Below are 19,978 nucleotides of genomic sequence, written 5' to 3'. Positions count from 1 at the left end.
CGAAATGTAAAGAACATCGAGACTAGGAAGAGACTGCATCAACTAACGAGCAAAATATCCAGCTAACATCATAATGACAGGATCAAATTCACACATAACAATATTAACTTTAAATGTAAATGGACTAAATGCTCCAATTAAAAGACACAGACTGGCAAACTGGATAAAGACTCAAGACCCATCAGTGTGCTGTATTCAGGAAACCCATCTCACGTGCAGAGACACACATAGGCTCAAAATAAAAGGATGGAGGAAGATCTACCAAGCAAACGGAAAACAAAAAAAGGCAGGGGTTGCAATCCTAGTCTCTGATAAAACAGACTTTAAACCAACAAAGATCAAAAGAGACAAAGAAGGCCATTACATAATGGTAAAGGGATTAATTCAACAAGAAGAGCTAACTATCCTAAATATATATGCACCCAATACAGGAGCACCCAGATTCATAAAGCAAGTCCTGAGTGACCTACAAAGAGACTTAGACTCCCACACATTAATAATGGGAGACTTTAACACCCCACTATCAACATTAGACAGATCAACGAGACAGAAAGTCAACAAGGATACCCAGGAATTGAACTCAGTTCTGCACCAAGCGGACCTAATAGACATCTACAGAACTCTCCACCCCAAATCAACAGAATATACATTTTTTTCAGCACCACACCACACCTATTCCAAAATTGACCATATACTTGGAAGTAAAGCTCTCCTCAATAAATGTAAAAGAACAGAAATTGTAACAAACTGTCTCTCAGATCACAGTGCAATCAAGCTAGAACTCAGGATTAAGAATCTCACTCAAAACCGCTCAACTACGTGGAAACTGAACAACCTGCTCCTGAATGACTACTGGGTACATAACGAAATGAAGGCAGAAATAAAGATGTTCTTTGAAACCAATGAGAACAAAGACACAACATACCAGAATCTCTGGGATGCATTCAAAGCAGTGTGTAGAGGGAAATTTATAGCACTAAATGCCCACAAGAGAAAGCAGGAAAGATCCAAAATTGACACCCTAACATCACAATTAAAAGAACTAGAAAAGCAAGAGCAAACACATTCAAAAGCTAGCAGAAGGCAAGAAATAACTAAAATCAGAGCAGAACTGAAGGAAATAGAGACATAAAAAACCCTTCAAAAAATAAATGAATCCAGAAGCTGGTTTTTTGAAAGGATCAACAAAATTGATAGACCGCTAGCAAGATTAATAAAGAAAAAAAGAGAGAAGAATCAAATAGATGCAATAAAAAATGATAAAGGGGATATCACCACCGATCCCACAGAAATACAAACTACCATCAGAGAATATTACAAACACCTCTATGCAAATAAACTAGAAAATCTAGAAGAAATGGATAAATTCCTCAACACATACACCCTCCCAAGACTAAACCAGGAAGAAGTTGAATCTCTGAATAGACCAATAACAGGAGCTGAAACTGTGGCAATAATCAATAGCTTACCAACCAAAAAAAGTCCAGGTCCAGATGGATTCACAGCCGAATTCTACCGGAGGTACAAGGAGGAGCTGGTACCATTCCTTCTGAAACTATTCCAATCAATAGAAAAAGAGGGAATCCTCCCTAACTCATTTTATGAGGCCAGCATCATCCTGATACCAAAGCCTGGCAGAGACACAACAAAAAAAGAGAATTTTAGACCAATATCCTTGATGAACATTGATGCAAAAATCCTCAATAAAATACTGGCAAACAGAATCCAGCAGCACATGAAAAAGCTTATCCACCATGATCAAGTGGGCTTCATCCCTGGGATGCAAGGCTGGTTCAATATACGCAAATCAATAAATGTAATCCAGCATATAAACAGAACCAAAGACAAAAACCACATGATTATCTCAATAGATGCAGAAAAGGCCTTTGACAAAATTCAACAACCCTTCATGCTAAAAACTCTCAATAAATTAGGAATTGATGGGACGTATCTCAAAATAATAAGAGCTATTTATGACAAACCCACAGCCAATATCATACTGAATGGGCAAAAACTGGAAGCATTCCCTTTGAAAAGTGGCACAAGACAGGGATGCCCTCTCTCACCACTTCTATTCAACATAGTGTTGGAAGTTCTGGCCAGGGCAATTAGGCAGGAGAAGGAAATCAAGGGTATTCAATTAGGAAAAGAGGAAGTCAAATTGTCCCTGTTTGCAGATGACATGATAGTATATCTAGAAAACCCCATTGTCTCAGCCCAAAATCTCCTTAAGCTGATAAGCAACTTCAGCAAAGTCTCAGGATACAAAATCAATGTGCAAAAATCACAAGCATTCTTATACATCAATAACAGACAAACAGAGAGCCAAATCATGAGTGAACTCCCATTCACAATGGCTTCAAAGAGAATAAAATACCTAGGAATCCAACTTACAAGGGATGTGAAAGACCTCTTCAAGGAGAACTACAAACCACTGCTCAAGGAAATAAAAGAGGATACAAACAAATGGAAGAACATTCCATGCTCATGGGTAGGAAGAATCAATATCATGAAAATGGCCATCCTTCCCAAGGTAATTTACAGATTCAATGCCATCCCCATCAAGCTACCAATGACTTTCTTCACAGAATTGGAAAAAACTACTTTAAAGTTCATATGGAACCAAAAAAGAGCCCGCATCGCCAAGTCAATCCTAAGCCAAAAGAACAAAGCTGGAGGCATCACACTACCTGACTTCAAACTATACTACAAGGCTACAGTAACCAAAACAGCATGGTACTGGTACCAAAACAGAGATATAGATCAATGGAACAGAACAGAGCCGTCAGAAATAATGCCACATATCTACAAGTATCTGATCTTTGACAAACCTGACAAAAACAAGAAATGGGGAAAGGATTCCCTATTTAATAAATGGTGCTGGGAAAACTGGCTAGCCATATGTAGAAAGCTGAAACTGGATCCCTTCCTTACACCTTATACAAAAATCAATTCAAGATGGATTAAAGACTTAAATGTTAGACCTAAAACCATAAAAACCCTAGAAGAAAACCTAGGCATTACCATTCAGGACATAGGCATGGGCAAGGACTTCATGTCTAAAACACCAAAAGCAATGGCAACAAAAGCCAAAATTGACAAATGGGATCTAATTAAACTCAAGAGCTTCTGCACAGCAAAAGAAACTACCATCAGAGTGAACAGGCAACCTACAAAATGGGAGAAAATTTTCGCAACCTACTCATCTGACAAAGGGCTAATATCCAGAATCTACAATGAACTCCAACAAATTTACAAGAAAAAAACAAACAACCCCATCAAAAAGTGGGCGAAGGACATGAACAGACACTTCTCAAAAGAAGACATTTATGCAGCCAAAAAACACATGAAAAAATGCTCACCATCACTGGCCATCAGAGAAATGCAAATCAAAACCACAATGAGATACCATCTCACACCAGTTAGAATGGCAATCATTAAAAAGTCAGGAAACAACAGGTGCTGGAGAGGATGTGGAGAAATAGGAACACTTTTACACTGTTGGTGGGACTGTAAACTTGTTCAACCCTTGTGGAAGTCAGTGTGGCGATTCCTCAGGGATCTAGAACTAGAAATTCCATTCGACCCAGCCATCCCATTACTGGGTATATACCCAAAGGACTATAAATCATGCTGCTATAAAGACACATGCACACGTATGTTTATTGCGGCATTATTCACAATAGCAAAGACTTGGAACCAACCCAAATGTCCAACAATGATAGACTGGATTAAGAAAATGTGGCACATATACACCATGGAATACTATGCAGCCATAAAAAATGATGAGTTCACGTCCTTTGTAGGGACATGGATGAAATTGGAAATCATCATTCTCAGTAAACTATCGCAAGAACAAAAAACCAAACACCGCATATTCTCACTCATAGGTGGGAATTGAACAATGAGAACACATGGACACAGGAAGGGGAACATCACACTCTGGAGACTGTTGTGGGGTGGGGGGAGGGGGGAGGGATAGCATTGGGAGATATACCTAATGCTAGATGACGAGTTGGTGGGTGCAGCGCACCAGCAGGGCACATGTATACATATGTAACTTACCTGCACATTGCGCACATGTACCATAAAACCTAAAGTATAATAATAATAATAATAATAATAATAAAAGAAAAAAAAACTTTATTGGAAACATGGGGATGAAATTTAAAAAAATTATTTCTTAAATAAATATTACTTATTATTAGAATTAAAAAAAAAAAAAAAAAGAAAAGGGCTGGGTTTTGCAAATGACACAGGCTCTAAAAAGCTTGGAAGCGCTGCAACTTTTGGCAGGAATCAGGGTTAGCCGGACCTCAGTGGCTCACTGCTGCTAAGTGCAGGCTGGCTCTCTGGGTCCTCCAGCGTGAGCTGGAACTGATGTCTCTATGGTCAAGTAAACAGAGTGAGTGCTGTCTTCCCCATGTGGTGGGGTTGTGCCAGATCAGTAGCTGCTACACTAGAAAGATGGTGGCGCAAGGGCAAAGAAAAATCCCTTTGGTTCCAGAAAATCTCCTGAAAACAGTGAAGGCTTATCAAGCCCTCAAAGCCACCCAGGCAAAGCAGGCACTTTTGGCAAAGAAGGAGCAAAGGAAAAGAGCTCAGGTTTAACTGACTGGAATCATTCCAACATGATTCCTGGCAGCAGAAACATGACAATGTGCGTCTCAGACAACTAGAAGTGAAACCTCATGGCTTGGAATTGCCAGATAAACATTCCTTGGCCTTTGTTGTGTGCATCAAAAGGATTGATGGCGTGAGTTTACTGGTGCAGAGATCCATTGCAAGACTTCCCCTAAAGAAAATTTTTAATGGTGTCTTTGTAAAAGCTATCCCCCAAGAACCTAAAAATGCTGCGTATAGTGGAACCTTATGTGACCTAGGGATTTCCAAATCTGAAGTCTGTCCAGGAATTTTGAATTTTGAAACGTGGACAAGCCAAGGTCAAGAATAAGACCGTCTCTCTGACAGAAAACACAGTGAGGAGCACCTGGGGACGTTTGGTGTCATTTGCTTGGAAGACCTCATTCATGAAATTGCCTTCCCAGGGAAGCATTTCCAGGAGAGCTCATGGTTCTTGTGCCCTTTCCACCACTCAGTGGCCCGTCATGCTACCAAAAATAGAGTGGGCTTCCTCAAGGAGATGGGCACAGCTGGCTATCAGGGTGAATGCATCAATCAGCTCATCCACCAGCTGAACTAGACCCAGGTGCCAAATGGCAGTAAATTTTTGTCAATGAAGTGGATGCATGTGTTTTTGTTTTTTTGGAAATTTTTATCAAGTATCTTCAGAGAAGATTACTTCCTGCCTTATCTTCAAACACTGGAAAGGAAGGGTCAGAGACAGTAGGTGGCCGGAGCAGTGGTTCACGCCTGTAATCCCAGCACTTTGGGAGGCTGAGGCAGGAGGATCACCTGAGGTCGGGAGTTCAAGACCGGCCTGACCAACATGGAGAAACCCTGTCTCTACTAAAAATACAAAAATTAGCCAGGCATGGTGGCACATGCCTGTAATCCTAGCTGCTCGGGAGGCTGAGGCAAGAGAATCGCTTGAACCCGGGAGGCAGAGGTTGTGGTGAGCTGAGATCATGCCATTGCACTGCAGCCTGGGCAACAAGAGTGAAACTCTGTCCCGCCCCCCAAAAAAAAGAAAAGACAGTAGCTTATGTTCACGGCAAGCACCTCTCATCACAGTCCAGTTCCAAGGAAAAATTTCAGCGTTTTCTACATTGGCTGCCGCCTCATCTGAAATCAGCATATTCCACGGAAGAAGGAGTCCTGCTTTTGTTGCGTCTTCTATCCTAAGGTTTAATGTTGGTAAATGAGTAACTCTAGCATTTGTACAAGGTTCCCTAAGACTCCTGCAGCAGTCGACCAAGCCCAGGGACACAATTGAATCTGGAGATTCCTGGGGCCTTGTTTTGAAAAAGACTTGAAATACACGTAAGAAAGGCACAAAAATAAATGTTCACTTGTCTCTTTAAAAAAAAAAAAAAAAAAGCAGCTTGAGGCTTCCTTGACTTATTCCCTCTGAGCACTTTCCCCACTTAATATTAAGGAGGAGGTCCTTATATTATTTGGTGAATGGGGACTTTCTTTTCTCTTAATATCTTGATGCCAAGTTGGTTTGGGACATTTACTCCTCTTACATTCTATCTCTGTATAGATAAATGAAAAATAGTTTAGAAGTTGTTAAAAGAATCCTAAAGTGTGGGCAGATGCTAAGTGATTATGACAGTAAATAATTTCCTTTGTTCCTGTAGGCTTTAATATCTCTCCTACAAGATAGTACCTTCATAAATTTTCTTGTGGAAACATTATCTAAAAATTTCATTTAGGACAAAGGAAAATAGAACCTTCTGTCATTAAACATGAAACAGCCTTGCTTTCTTTACTCCTAAAAATGTAGGCAGTATTTCTAGAAATATTTAATGATAGTGAACCACTTCCTGGCCGTCAATTTGATTCTCTTCCATTTTCCTAGACTTCTGAAGAGGTCTCACTTTACACTATTTTGCATTACAGAACAGTCTTTATACTTCCTTTTTTTTTTTTTTTTTGAGACAGGATGTCACTCTGTCGCCAATGCTGTAGTGCAGTGGCGCTATCTCAGCTCATTGCAACCTCCGCCTCCCAGATTCAAACGATTCTCCTGACTCAGCCTCCAGAGTAGCTGCGATTACAGGCACACATCACCATGCCTGGCTAGCTTTTTGTATTTTTAGTAGAGATGGGGTTTCACCATGTTGGCCAGGCTGGTCTCAAACTTCTGGCCTCAAGTGATCTGCCCACCTCAGCCTCCCAAAGTGCTGGGCTTACGGGCATGAGGCATCACACCCGCTCACTGTCTTTATTCTGATAGCTGTTTCTCATGTGCTTCCTTATTCTGCTCTGTGATCTGAAGCAAGCTATAGTTTAATTTCAAGATTTAATATTCTAGTCATGAAATAAAACAAGTCTGAAATCCTTTTCCAGTAAAAATCTACTCTTTAGACACACAAATAACTGCCTATTAGATTTTTTAAAATATTTAAGATTAAACACAAGCCGAAAATCACCACAAGGTGACTATTTTTGTCCTAAAATTTACTGCAAGCCAGAAACTTCCAACGGAGAGGCATTAAGAGTAGTGATTGAAAACATACCTTGCTTTGGAGATAGCCAACCTGGGTTTGAATCCTGGCTGTGCCCCTCTAAGCTATGTGACCAATATTGGGATCTACTTTACCTCTTTATCTTTGGTAAAATAGGAACAACAAAAATACCTACTATAGAGGAGTGCTGTGGGGATAAACACAAAAGAATGCAATAAAAATGCTTAGTATAATGTTTGCTACATAGTGAGTGATCAACACGTATTAGTTATATTATTCTCTCTCTCCTTTTTTTTCAGATACAGGGTCTTTCTGTATTGCCCAGGCTGGTGCAAACTCCTGGGCTTAATGATCCTCCCAGCTTGGCCTCCCAAAGCGATTACAGGCACGAACTACCACACCTAGAAATGCCGTGTAGAATGGTAGTCTAACTTTACTATTTAGAATTACTAAATAGAAGTTATTTACCAATACACAGATAATATGTTCTCTTTATATGTCTTATTTATTTTCTCAGGGAATTTCATAAACTTTCGATTTTTTACAACTACAATTAATTGTAAAAGCAATTATTAGTTATTAAAAAAAATATGGCCAGGCGCAGTGGCTCAAGCCTGTAATCCCAGCACTTTGGAAGGCCGAGGCAGGTGGATTACCTGAGGTTAGGAGTTCGAGACCAGCCTGGCCAACATGGTGAAACCGTCTCTACTAAAAATACAAAAATGACCCAGGCATGGTGGCATGCCTGTAATCTCAGCTATTCAGGAGGCTGAGACAGAAGAATCGCTTAAACCCAGGAGATGGAGGTTGCAGTGAACTGAGACTGCACCATTGCACTCCAGCCTGGGCGACAAGAGAGAGACTCTGTCTCAAAAAAAAAAAAAGTGAATTAAAGTATGGTCTTACAAATGGATACTGAAGAACAAGAATGTCCATATTGGCTGTGCACAGTGGCTCATGCAAGTCATCCCAGCACTTTGGGAGGCTGAGGTAGCTGGATTGCTTGAGCTCTGGCATTCAAGATCAGCCTGGGCAACATGACAAAACCCCGTCTCTACAAAAAATAAAAAAGTTAGCTGGGCATGGTGGTGCATACCTGTATTCCCAGCTAGTTAGAAGTCTGAGGTGGAAGGATCGCTTGAGCCTAGGAAGTTGAGGCTGCAGTGAGCTGAGATCGCACCACTGCACTCCAACCTAGGTGACAGGGCGAGACCTTGTCTCAAAGAAAAAAAAAAAAGAAAGAAAATATCCATACTTTTTGTTCAGACAACTGCAACTAGTTACTTACCCACCTATTAATTACTTGTAATTATATTTATAGTAATGTAGATTAAATTGTCACTGGCAATCTCATAGGCAGTAAGATAGTTTTAATAAGGATAAGTATATAATTAAATGGGAGCTCTTAAAGACTCCTAGTAACATTTTAATTGGTTTAATCTTCTGCCTTGCAACTGGCAATTGGTATTCAGTAAAAGCCATAAAAACATAATATTTTTGGACCTAGGAATAGCCACAAAGAGGTTATGAAGATGTTAATTGAATTATTTTTGTTTTTCATTTTTTCGGTAGCAGCTTTATTATAATTCAAACACCATAGAAGTAACACATTTAAAGTGTACAATTCAATGGTTTTTAGTACAGGTTGCATATCCCTGATACAAAAAACTGAAATGCTCCAAAATCCAAAGCTTTTTGAGTGCCAACATGACACTCAAAGGAAATGCGCATTTTGGATTTTCAGACTAGGTTGCTCAACCAGTAAGTATATAATTTAATGCAAACATTTCCAAAACTGAAAAAAAAGTCTAAAATTCAAAATACTTCTGGTCTCAAATATCTTGGACAATGTCAACCTGAATATTCAGAGTTGCGCAACCATCAACACAATCAATCTCAGACCATTTTTCTCACCTCAAATAGAAACCTTCAAAAAATTAGTTGGGCATGGAGGCATGCACCTGTGGTTCCAGCTACACAGAAGGCTGAGGCAGGAGGATTGCTTGATCCTGGAGGTCAAGGCTACAGTGAGCCATGTTCATGCCATTGCACTCCAGCCTGCAGCCTGGGTGACAGAGCAAGACCCTCTTTCCAAAAAAAAAAAGAAAGAAAAAAAGAAACCCCCATATCATTTACCTATCATCCCCTAATCCCATGCCTGCCCCTAGCCCTAAGCAACCACTTCCTTACTTTCTGTCTCTATATATTTGCCTATTCTGGACATTCATATAAGTGGAATCATATAATATGTGGTCTTTTGTGACTGGCTTCTTTCATTTAGCATACTGCTTTCAAAGGTTATGCATGTTATAGCATGTATTAGTATATTCTTTTTATGGCCTAACAAGATTCCATTGTATAGGTGGGTGTGATGGCACATGCCTATAATCCCATCACTTGCAGGCTGAAGAGGGAGAATTGCTAGAGGCCAGGAGTTTGCGACCAGCCTGGACAACATAGCAAGTCTCATGGCACCCCAATCTGCGTCACGGAGCCAGACCCCATCTCTTACAAATAAAAATTCGATTGTATATAGATGTATCACATTTGATTTATACATGTGTCAGCTGATGAACATTTAGGTTGTTTCATCTTTGGCTATTATGAATAATGCTAATGTTTGTAAAAAAGTTCTTGCATGGACAAATATTTTCCTTTCTCTTGGGTATATATTTAGGAGTGGAATTTGCATTATTCTTATTGGAGTGAAAATCAGAAGCAATTTCATGGTCTAACAGTGGAATTATTTTACACTCTCAATAGTATTATGCAGAAATGCTACACTCTCAAGAGTAACATGCAGAAAAATGGTGGCTTTTTTGAATGAAGACCATATAATAATAGGCTACACGAAGTGAAGAAAAAAAAAAAAAAGGATATAACCCACTTAAAATCCTCCTAGGGCTTCCCATGGAACTTCCCATTCCTTCTTCTGTTCTATGGCATCTGTCCTCTGCTTCCACATCCTGCCTCAGTTGTCTGAGGGCCAGCCACACTAGCTTTCAGAGATTTTTAGAACGTCTCAGCTTCGGAGACTTTTCACATAACTTCCTCTGCTTGTATCATTCTTTGCCCAGTGGTTTCAAGCCTCATCTTAAATGTCACTTCTTCAGAAAAACCTTCTCTGATATCCCAAACCAGGCGAAAGGCAAGTGTTTCCATAACAGCCAGCGATTTTCCATCTTAATGGTTTTGATACCAGAATTGCTTACTTGGTCAAATATTGAGAGGCTTTTATACACAGGGATACAGGGTGAAACAAAACATGCAAGATCCCTGCCGTTTGCAACCTTATATTCTAGGGAGGGGATACATGCACAAGTAAACAAACTTGGTAATTTTACATAGTGATAATTAGCTCAATGGTTATCCTCTGTTTGGACTGTAAACTCCATGAAGGCAGGAGCTATGTCTGTCTTGGCTACTTCCAGTTTGCTGAGTCTGGCCACTAAATAAACTCAACACATATTTTTTCACTGACAGTTAAAATAACCATATAAAAGACAGAAATGGAAAAAACAAAGCAGACTTCTATAAATGGTTGAGATCTAGCTCTTCCTCTTTCAAAACTCTGTAATACTACCTATTTTTAAATAATTAAAACAATCAAAATAGCAAAAAGTTACCGTTTGTACTAACAGAACCCCAAATAAAACCCATTTATGTCACCACACATTCGTCAGGCACCTGGTAATAAAACCTATTAAATACTCAGACGTGTTGGTTGAGTGGGTAAAATCCCCTTGGCGCATTGCCAAGCAGGTTCCTCGCCGTCAGCAGTACAATTTACAGTGTTTCACTGAGGCCTTAAGCACCCATGATTTGATTCTCATTTTCCGATTTCTAAAACCCTTTAGAATCTCCCTCCACCCACACGATGTGGCAGCGAGAAAAACCTCAATTGTATTTACATGTCAACGGTAAGAGAACACATAATATTTTGCTAGGTCAACAAATCTGCAAGATCTCCACCCAAGAGATCAGTAGGTCCTTCCCAGTGAATCCTTCTAAGAGCTTGGGGACGAGTAGGGCTAGATAAAACCAAGCTGTCCTAAAGCTGGACCACAGGAGCGGATCGTGAAATCCCCTCCCCCAAGCGCCGCGCTCGGCCGCTTCTTTCTTCCCCAGGCGCATGCGCAGCGCACTCTCCGGCCACCGCACGCCCCCTCAGTAGGGGCTCGGAGACGCTGACGTCACCGTGCGGTCTGCAAGCAACCCTTCCGCTCCTTCAAGGAAAATGAGTCCACGGACCTTCGGCTTTTCTTAGCCCCCAGAAAATGTCCTCCCTCCTTCCATCCTAGTGCCAACAACTTCCCCAGCCCGTCTCCTTTCGGCCGCACTCCTCTGTACTTTCGTTGGACCGGGAAGGCGACGGGCAGGAAAACAAAGGGTGAAAGACCAATTCCGCGTAGTTTACAAGGAGTGGGAGAGTCTAGGAATCGGTCCGCGAGGGCGGAGCCGAGGAAGCCGGCACTTCTTCCTCCCTTCCCCTCCCTCCCCAGCCTTCCCCGCGAGCGGACGCGGTAGCGCATCTGTCTCGCTTTTTCTTATTTTTCCCCCCTTTCCCCTTTCTTTTTTTTTTTTTTTCTTTTCCCTCCTCCCCCCTTTCACCATTTCCCCTCGGAGGCGCTTTCCCCGGGCAGGGGCAGAGCCGGTCTCACCCCCCGCCTCTCCCCGGCCCCCGCCGCCCTATGGCGAGAGGGAGCCCCCTCCCCACCCGGGCTCGAGCGGCGGCGGCCTCAGGCCGGGGGTCATCATGGAACTAATTCGCTGACCGACCCAGCGGCCGCAGCCGTGCGTCCTGCTCGAGCGCCAGCGCCCGCGCCCCCCGACCCGCTTCCCCTTCCTCCCTCCTCAGTTGGCCCAGTCGTCCCGCGCGCACCGCCTCCGCGCGCCTATGAGAATGAGGTGGTAACGGGCCCCCGGATGACCCCGCGTCACCACTGTGAGGCCTACAGCTCTGCCGGGGAGGAGGAGGAGGAGGAGGAGGAAGAGGAGGAGAAGGTGAGGGGCGGGGGCGGGGGGCTCGACGCGTCTTCGCGGCCGGCGTCGACGCGCTGGGGCCCCGCTGCTCCCCCCGCGTCGCCCCCGTGGCAGCGCCTGTGGCCGCGCGCTGCTCTCCGGAGACCCACCCTCCCGCATCCCCCAGCCCGGGGAACCTCGGGGTCGCCCTCTTCGTCCTTTCCGGCCCAAACCGACCCGGCACCTGCCCACTTGAAAACGACACTACTGTGTTCCTTTTCGGGCCAATTTTTCTGTCAGCGAGTAACTTTTTTGGTGGCAGCGGCAAATTAGCTACTCTATAGTGCGTGTTGGAGGCTCTACGAGCCTGTGTTAATACACAAAGAAGGGGACACACCCCCACCCTCAGGTTGAACGATTCTGCGGGGACACCAGGAGGATTACTAACTTTGCACAGCCGACTGAATGCCAAATGAATGGGGTGAACCTCCGGTGCTGTGAAATTCGGGGGAAGGCAACGTTACCCAGGGCTTGGGGCGGGTGGGTGGGGGGAATCCCGGGGAGGTGAGATTTGAGTTGTGCCCTAAAGGCTAGATTAAATAACTGGAATTTGAAAGGAGGACAAAGGGGCCTCCACTGGAGCTAGGGGGCTCCGTTACAGATCCTTTTGGCAGAAGTTGACAATTGGGTATCAAAACAGTGGAAGGTGTTTCGGGAGGTAGGATGGATTCAGACTCTGAAGGGGTTTGAACTAAAATGTTTATGTTTTATTCTGTTAGTGGGGAGCCACTCGACTTAGAGCAGCAGAGCATTACAGTAATGACGTTAAATAACAACACTTGATGAGGCTTATTATCTGCCAGGCATTCTCCTAAGTGGCTTGCAATTCACTTAATCCCCCCAAGGCTGGTAGTAGGAGCTTCATTTTACAGACGAGGAAAACTGAGACTCCACAAGATTAAAGTAACTTTCTCCTTAGGCAACGCGGCTGAAACCCAGTAGCCAGAATTAAGTCTGATTCTACGCTGTGTGGTCTCTGTCCTGAAAATGAGTTTGTTGAAATAACAGTGTTATCTGCTGCTAGCTTTTCCAGGTCATTTGTGGCAGATGAAATAGAAAGGATTGGACAAATAGATTAAGAAATAATGGACGGAATAGATTTAGATTGGCTAATCTGATACCAGAGAATCTCCGACAGATTCTGAGCCCCTGTACTAGAAATTTCTTGATACCGATGAAGGGCCGACTAATACAGTCAGCATGTGTTAGGGAAGTTCAGTAAAGATGATCTGCAGTTACAGGTAGTTTATGTGGTAATGTGACATCGTAGTAGGAATGGAGCTTAGCATGTGTGTTGGTCAAGATTGGAAGCTGAGTGTGTCCGTGTTTTATTTTGATTGTGTAATACATTAAAAATGAATATTCATCTTCCTGTGTATGTTTCTTCGTCTTTAAAATGGGCTTTATGGCTGAAATGGGGTGTAGTAAGAAAAATAAACTAGAAAAAGGCTTTTCACAGTTTCATCAAATTGTGGGAACATTACATGAGTTAATATGGCATAGCGCTTTAAACAATAGGTAGTCAAATAGTAAGCACTCAGTGCTTTTACTTGTTAAGCTGTTTACAAGTGAAGCTATTAGGCATATGCTCAACTCTGGAGATTAACATCGAAGAATTCATTATTAGGAAAGGCAAGTTTACCAATAGTCTCAAAGCAACTAAATGTAAAGGTAGAATTATGTCCAAGTACAGATGTTGGAAGGCAGGGCACAACTGTACAAATCCAGAGAGTCTTACAGACTGATGGCTACTTTAGGAAGGGAAGTATGAGCTAGAGGACATTTCAAGTTGAAACAGCAGTGCTTGTACAGCCATGGAGATTGGGAAAGAGCATACACTTGGAATTGCAAATATCTTTAATTCATTGTTTCTAGTGCATAAAGTCAAGGAGGGAATAGTAGAACTTCAGTTTCTTGTATGGCCACATTAATCCCTCCTTTCAGAAGAGGAACTAAGATTCAGAAGTCAGCACTAGTACAGGATTATTAATGGAATTGGTATGATGATGATAGCAAATACAATAATACATATTAGTGAAGTTGTTTACATTGTATACCCAGCACTGTGCAGCACTTTTCCTCAGAGGAGCACGGGGCCCTGTATGTATGTCTGTAATAGTTATGCTGTACAATAAGCCTTTTACAAACTATTACCTCAGACATTAAGCTATTTGATAACCGTGGAGAAAGGAGAAGCAGCAGCAATTGAGAGAATGGGAGGAGAAATGTGAAACTGGCATAAAGTTTGATGTGTGTGGAATATGCCAACTAAAATACAGTCTGTTGTTATTTCCTGCTTTTCTAAAAAGGCGTGCAAAGTTGGATGTAACCAACAATAGGCATACAGTAACAAAACATAACTATATAGTTCTGTTAAAACAGTAAAATTGTATTTTAAATGTTTGCATTTTCTTAGAATTTGTTAATCCAACTCAAAATGTGTTTTACCCATTAGAAAATAGGCTTGTGCACTGTCAGTAAAAGAAAAGCCAAGCCCATGCTTTCTGTATCATAGTATGTCTTACTAGTCTTGTCTTTTGTTCTCTCTTTATGTAGAACATACATTATGACCCTATACTGCTAAATATTTCACAAGAATAGTAATATTCTCTTACAGAATCACAGCAAAATTTTCAGTTTTGGTAAATTTAGCATTCGATACATTGACTTGTGTAATCTACCGTCCCAATTATCTCATTTGACCCAATAATGACCTTTACACCATTTGTCTCCTTCCAGTACAGGATCTAGTTGAGGGTCAGGTATTGCAGTTTCTTTTTCCTTTTTTTTTTTTTTTTTTTGAGAGAGATTGGGTCTCACTTTGTTACCCAGGCTGGAGTGAGGTGGTGTAATCATAGCTGACTGCAGCCTCAAGCTCCTGGGCTTACGTAATCCTCCCACCTGAGTCTCCTGAGTAGCTGAGACTACAGGCAGGTGTGTGACATCATGCCTGGCTAATTTAAATTTTTTTTTTTTTTTTTTTTTTAGGTGGAGACAGGGATCTTGCTGTGTTGTCCAGGCTGGTCTCAAACTCCTGGCCTCAAGTGCTCGTCTCCTGCCTCACAAAGTTCTGGGATCACAAGCAGGTGCCACCATGCCCTGCCTTCTGTCCTGTTTTTAAAAGTTTAAGGAAATTTTACCTCTTTTTCTTTGTTAGCTTTCTCTAGAGTGAGCAAAGAGTGATTCTTTTTTTTCCTATTGATAATGCTGTATTGCATTGATTTCTGAATCTTAAAACAAGCTTGCATTCCTGGAACAAATCCCACTTGGTTATGGTATATAATCCTTTTCTTATACTGCTGGATTCAGTTTGCTAGTATTTTGTTGAGAAATGTTGCATTTATATTCAGAAGAAATACTAATCTGTAGTTTTGTAGTGATGCCTGTCTGGTTTTGGTAGCAGGGTAATAACTGGCTTCAAAGAATAAGTTGGGAAGAATTTGTAAAGATTGCTATTAGTTTTTCTGAAAATGGTTGGTAGAATTAACCAGTGAAGCCATCTGGGCATGGATTTTTCTTTGGCAGGGCTTTAAAAAATTAACTGTTTAAATCTTTGGTTTTACAAATACTCAGCTTTTTTCTTTATTTCTTTTTTTCTGTTTTTGTTTTTTTGGAATCATCTCACCAGTGCAGCTTTTTACTTCCTAAGTTTTGGTATTTTGTATTTCTGGGAACTGGACCATTTCATCTAAAATTTCCAATTTAGTTGCACACAGTTGTTCATAAATTCCTTTATAATTCTTTTTATTTCTGTAAGGTAGGTAGTGTCTTCTTTTTAGTCTTGATTTTAGTAGTTTGTGCTCTGTATTTTCGTGGTCAGTCTAGCTGGCTAAAGGTTTGTCCGTTTTGATCTTTTCAAAGAATCAGCTTCTGGTTTCATTGACTTTTCACTGCTGTTTTTGTATTCTCTACTTCATTAATTTCCATTCTAATATTTAGTATTTCCTTGATTCTGTCTTGCTTTAGGAACATTTTACTCTTCTTTTTCCATTATCTTAAGGTGGAAGATTAGGCTCTTGATTTGAGATATCCTTTTTTAGTAGAGGCATTTTCAGGTATTAATTTATTTCTAAGCACTGCTTTAATTGTATCTGGTAAGTTTTGGTGTTATATCTTCATTTTCACTTATCTCAAAGTATTGTCTAATTTCCCGTGTGACTCTTCTTTGACCAGATACCTTTGTTTTAAAAAAAGTTATTACAATATAAATATTTGAAAGTCATACTGAGGGCTTTAATTGTAGGCGATTGGAAAACAGGAATCCATTGAACTTGATATACTTCTTTTTACATGATTCTACTTCACGTGTCTCTCTCTGTACCCATCTAAACCCCCTAAAAATAATCTTGAAACCTAGTGAAGGAACTTGAGTCACTAGTGACAGTTGGTTGTTGGGATAGCTTGTGAAGGCTGGTGGATCCATTTGGTTGTAGCTAATGGCGTGAAAGAATTATTAAAGTTTTAAGGTTTTTAATAGGAGTTTGGAAGAAACCTTAGAACCTATGAAGTCTAATCTTGACCCAAATAGCTGTTTCTTCTAAATATCTCTTGACAGATGGTCATCTAGTTTACATTCCATTTCTTTTATATAGAGAAAGATTTTCACTGTGTTGCCCAGGCTGGTCTTGAACTACTGGGCTCCAGTGATCCTGCTGCCTTGGCCTCCCAAAGTGTTGGAATTACAGGAATGAGCCACAGCACCTGGCCTACATTCCATTTCTAATGTTAATACTTCTGTCTGCATTAGAAGAAATTATAGTGAGCTTGCTTACCAAATTGTTGAAGATCTGAGAAAGGCACCAAGGCAACAAAATTGGAATCTCAGAACATCTCAGCAGTATGCAACAGGGATAGAATATAACAAGATGACCTTTTTTCTTTTTTTTTGTTTTTTCTTTTTTATAAAGAATATTTTTAAGGTTGTGAACAAGGATGTGTCAAAAAAAAAAAAGAGGAAAGTACCCAAACCCCACACACAATGGGTTGGGGTAGGTAGGGGTAGAACTGGTTTAACAAGGAACCTGAGAAAGTCTCTTAAGAGTTTTTGTTGACCGTAAATTATATCTGAATTGATACCGAGGTGTGGTCTTCAAAAAAAAAAAAAAAAAAAAAAAGCTAATGAGGGCCACAAGTGGTGGCTCATGCCTGTAATCCCAGCACTTTGGGAGGCCAAGGCAGGCAGATCACTTGAGGTCAGGAGTTCAAGACCAGCCTGGCCAACATGGTAAAAACCTGCCTCTACTAAAAATACAAAAACTAGCCATGTGTGTTGGTGCGTGCCTGTAACCCCAGCTACTCAGGAGGCTAAGGGAGGAGAATCACTTGAACCCAGGAGGTGGAGGTTGCAGTGAGCCGAGATCGTGCCGCTACACTCCAGCCTGGGCAACAGAGCGAGACTCTTGTCTCAAAAAAAAAAAAAAAAAAAAAAAAAAAAAAAAAAAGCCAATGATTTTAGACTGTATTTATGGTAAAACTAAAGCTAATTTAGAAGAGGCAAAATACCGTAAGGAGCTATCGAAGTTTTCAGCTATGAAAAAGATGAATTGGTGAGCATGATAGCACCCTTCAAAGATTGGAAAGATTGGTGTGGAAGAGATTAGATTTTGGTAGGTTAAACTTCTGAACAAGGATGCATCAAAAAAAAGAAGGTACCAAAACCCCACACACAGTGGGTTGGTACAGGTTGGGGTAGAGTTTTGTTTTTGGTTGTATGTTTTTGTTTGGGGCCCCAGTGGTTGAAACTGGAACAATTGGTTGGGTCTCTGTTCCATCGAAGTACTGTGCTGTGGACACAGTGAGTAATAAAAAAATGAGGACACTTGGACACAGGAAGGGGAACATCACACACCAGGGCCTGTTGTGGGGTGGGGGGAGGGGGGGGGATAGCATTAGGAGATATACCTAATGTAAATGATGAGTTAATGGGTGCAGCACACCAACATGACACATGTATACATATGTAACAAACCTGCACGTTGTGCACATGTACCCTAGAACTTAAAGTATAATAAAAAAATATATATATAAAATGATATTGACAGATGTGACTGCATAGGGATTTCTTTATTTAGAGACAAGGTCTCATTCTGTGCTGGGGCTGGAGTGCAGTGGCATGATTTTGGCTCACTGCAACCTCAGCCTCCTGAGTAGCTTGGACCACAGGCACGCGCCACCACGCCTGCCTAATTTTTGTATGTTTTATAGAGATGGAGTTTTACCACGTTGCCCAGGCTGGCGTCAAACTCCTTGACTCAAGCAATCTATCCTCCTCAGCCTTCCAAAGTGCAAGGATTACAGGCCAGAGCCACTGCGCCTGGCCAGGAATTTATAACGTAGTCGGGGAGTTAACAGAAAGCTGCTTTATGACATGATTAAAGAATCAAGAGTTTTTAGAAGAAATTACCTTTGAGATAGGTCTTTTTGGATTAGTATTAGTTCTTTTTCCTCTCTATTTACCCTTTGTCGTCTTAGTATGAAGATATTTTATGCTAATTATAGAAGATTTGCAAAAACTCAGGCGTTTAAAGACACAAAAATTAACAAAATCATAATTGAGTTAACCAGAATTAGTCTCTAGTAAGTTGAGAAGCAAGTAGGTAGCATATGTGGAGTGGTACCTAGGAAAGAAGATAGTAGCTAGAGTTGGGATAGAATGTGGAAATTAAAGAAGTGGTTTGCTATTTTTTGTTTTTCCAAATTTTTTATTTTTAAAAAAATTGGAACTTTTTACATGTTAATTCTGGATATTTAAAAAAATTCTTAGAGCCCATGAATCTAAAGTATGTAATACAGGTACATAGTTTACAGGTACATAGTTGAGAAAGTCAAATTGTTAGTGAAATTTGTAATGAAAAACAGCATTCTCCTATGCTAGGCCTTTCTCACCCTTTTCTTACTCCGCAGAGGTTAACTACTCCTAACTCTTTCCTCCTTGTCCCATTATCTAGCATCACATTTTCAAACAACTTGCTCTACTGCTGTTTTTTGACATTTCAATTTGAGATATTTATGGATTTCCTACTATGAAATGTAAAGATGTGGCTTTTATTTTACCCTCTTCCAATATCCATGGTTATGTCTCCACATCCTCCCAATGTAGTTTTATCATATTGCGATCCCTATCCAGTATTTTCATTATTATTGCTGTATAAATATTGTGATATATTATTTACTTTCTTAAACTCTTTTTTCTGAAGTTAATTACCTTTTTAGTTGCTTACCTTTCAATAAATCCAACTAAGCCTTTTCACATTCTTTTTTGTTTTTTGTTTTTTGTTTTTTTTTTTGAGACGGAGTCTTGCTCTGTCTTCAGGCTGGAGTGCAGTGGAGCAATCTTGGCTCATTGCACCCTCCGTCTCCTGGGTGCCTCAGGTTTCCAAGTAACTGGGATTACAGGTGCCTGCCACCATGCCTGGCTAAGTTTTGTATTTTTAGTAGAGACGGGGTTTCGCCATGTTTTGTCAGGCTGGTCTGGAACTCTTGACCTCATGATCTGCCTGCCTCCACCTCCCAAAGTGCTAGGATTACAGGTGTGAGTTACCGTGCCCGGCCACATTTTCACATTCTTTAGCAGTTTCTTAATCCAATTTTCTACACACAGTCAAACCTCAAGTCTGTAGTTTGCTGCTTTTTTTTTTTTTTTTTTTTTTAAACCTAGAAGCCTGCACAGTGGCTCACCCCTGTAACCCCAGTGCTTTGGGAGGCCAAGCCAGGAGGATTGTTTGAGGCTGGGCAACATAGCAAAACTGCATCTCTACAAAAAAAAAAACCACAAAATTACCTGGGCTTGGTGATGTGCATCTGTAGTCCCAGCTATCTGGGAGGCTGAGGCAGGAGGATCACCTGAACCTGGGAATTCGAGG

The 19,978-nt window shown here is 41.1% G+C and overlaps 1 protein-coding gene and 1 pseudogene across 3 annotated transcripts in view; both read left to right on the top strand.

Moving 5' to 3' along the window:
• The first annotated feature begins 4,221 nt into the window (after nt 1–4,221).
• Nucleotides 4,222–5,969, top strand: LOC100433129 (ribosomal protein uL30-like; annotated as a pseudogene).
• Nucleotides 5,970–8,667: 2,698 nt separating this feature from the next.
• The window catches only part of CCNI (cyclin I), a 31,753-nt gene continuing 20,442 nt past the window's right edge, over nt 8,668–19,978 (top strand). For 2 of the 3 annotated variants that reach the window (XM_024245798.3, XM_024245797.3), the window contains exon 1: nt 8,668–12,098. In XM_024245798.3, the coding sequence (XP_024101566.2) occupies nt 12,021–12,098 (78 nt within the window). In that variant the 5' untranslated portion in view covers nt 8,668–12,020. Of the gene's footprint in view, nt 12,099–15,109; nt 15,203–19,978 lie in introns of those variants that run through there. The other variant, XM_054554099.2, reaches the window with a different exon arrangement.

Source organism: Pongo abelii, chromosome 3 (genome assembly GCF_028885655.2).
Source record: "Pongo abelii isolate AG06213 chromosome 3, NHGRI_mPonAbe1-v2.0_pri, whole genome shotgun sequence".
Taxonomy (NCBI): domain Eukaryota; kingdom Metazoa; phylum Chordata; class Mammalia; order Primates; family Hominidae; genus Pongo; species Pongo abelii.
This window is presented reverse-complemented; position numbering and strand designations above follow the sequence as displayed.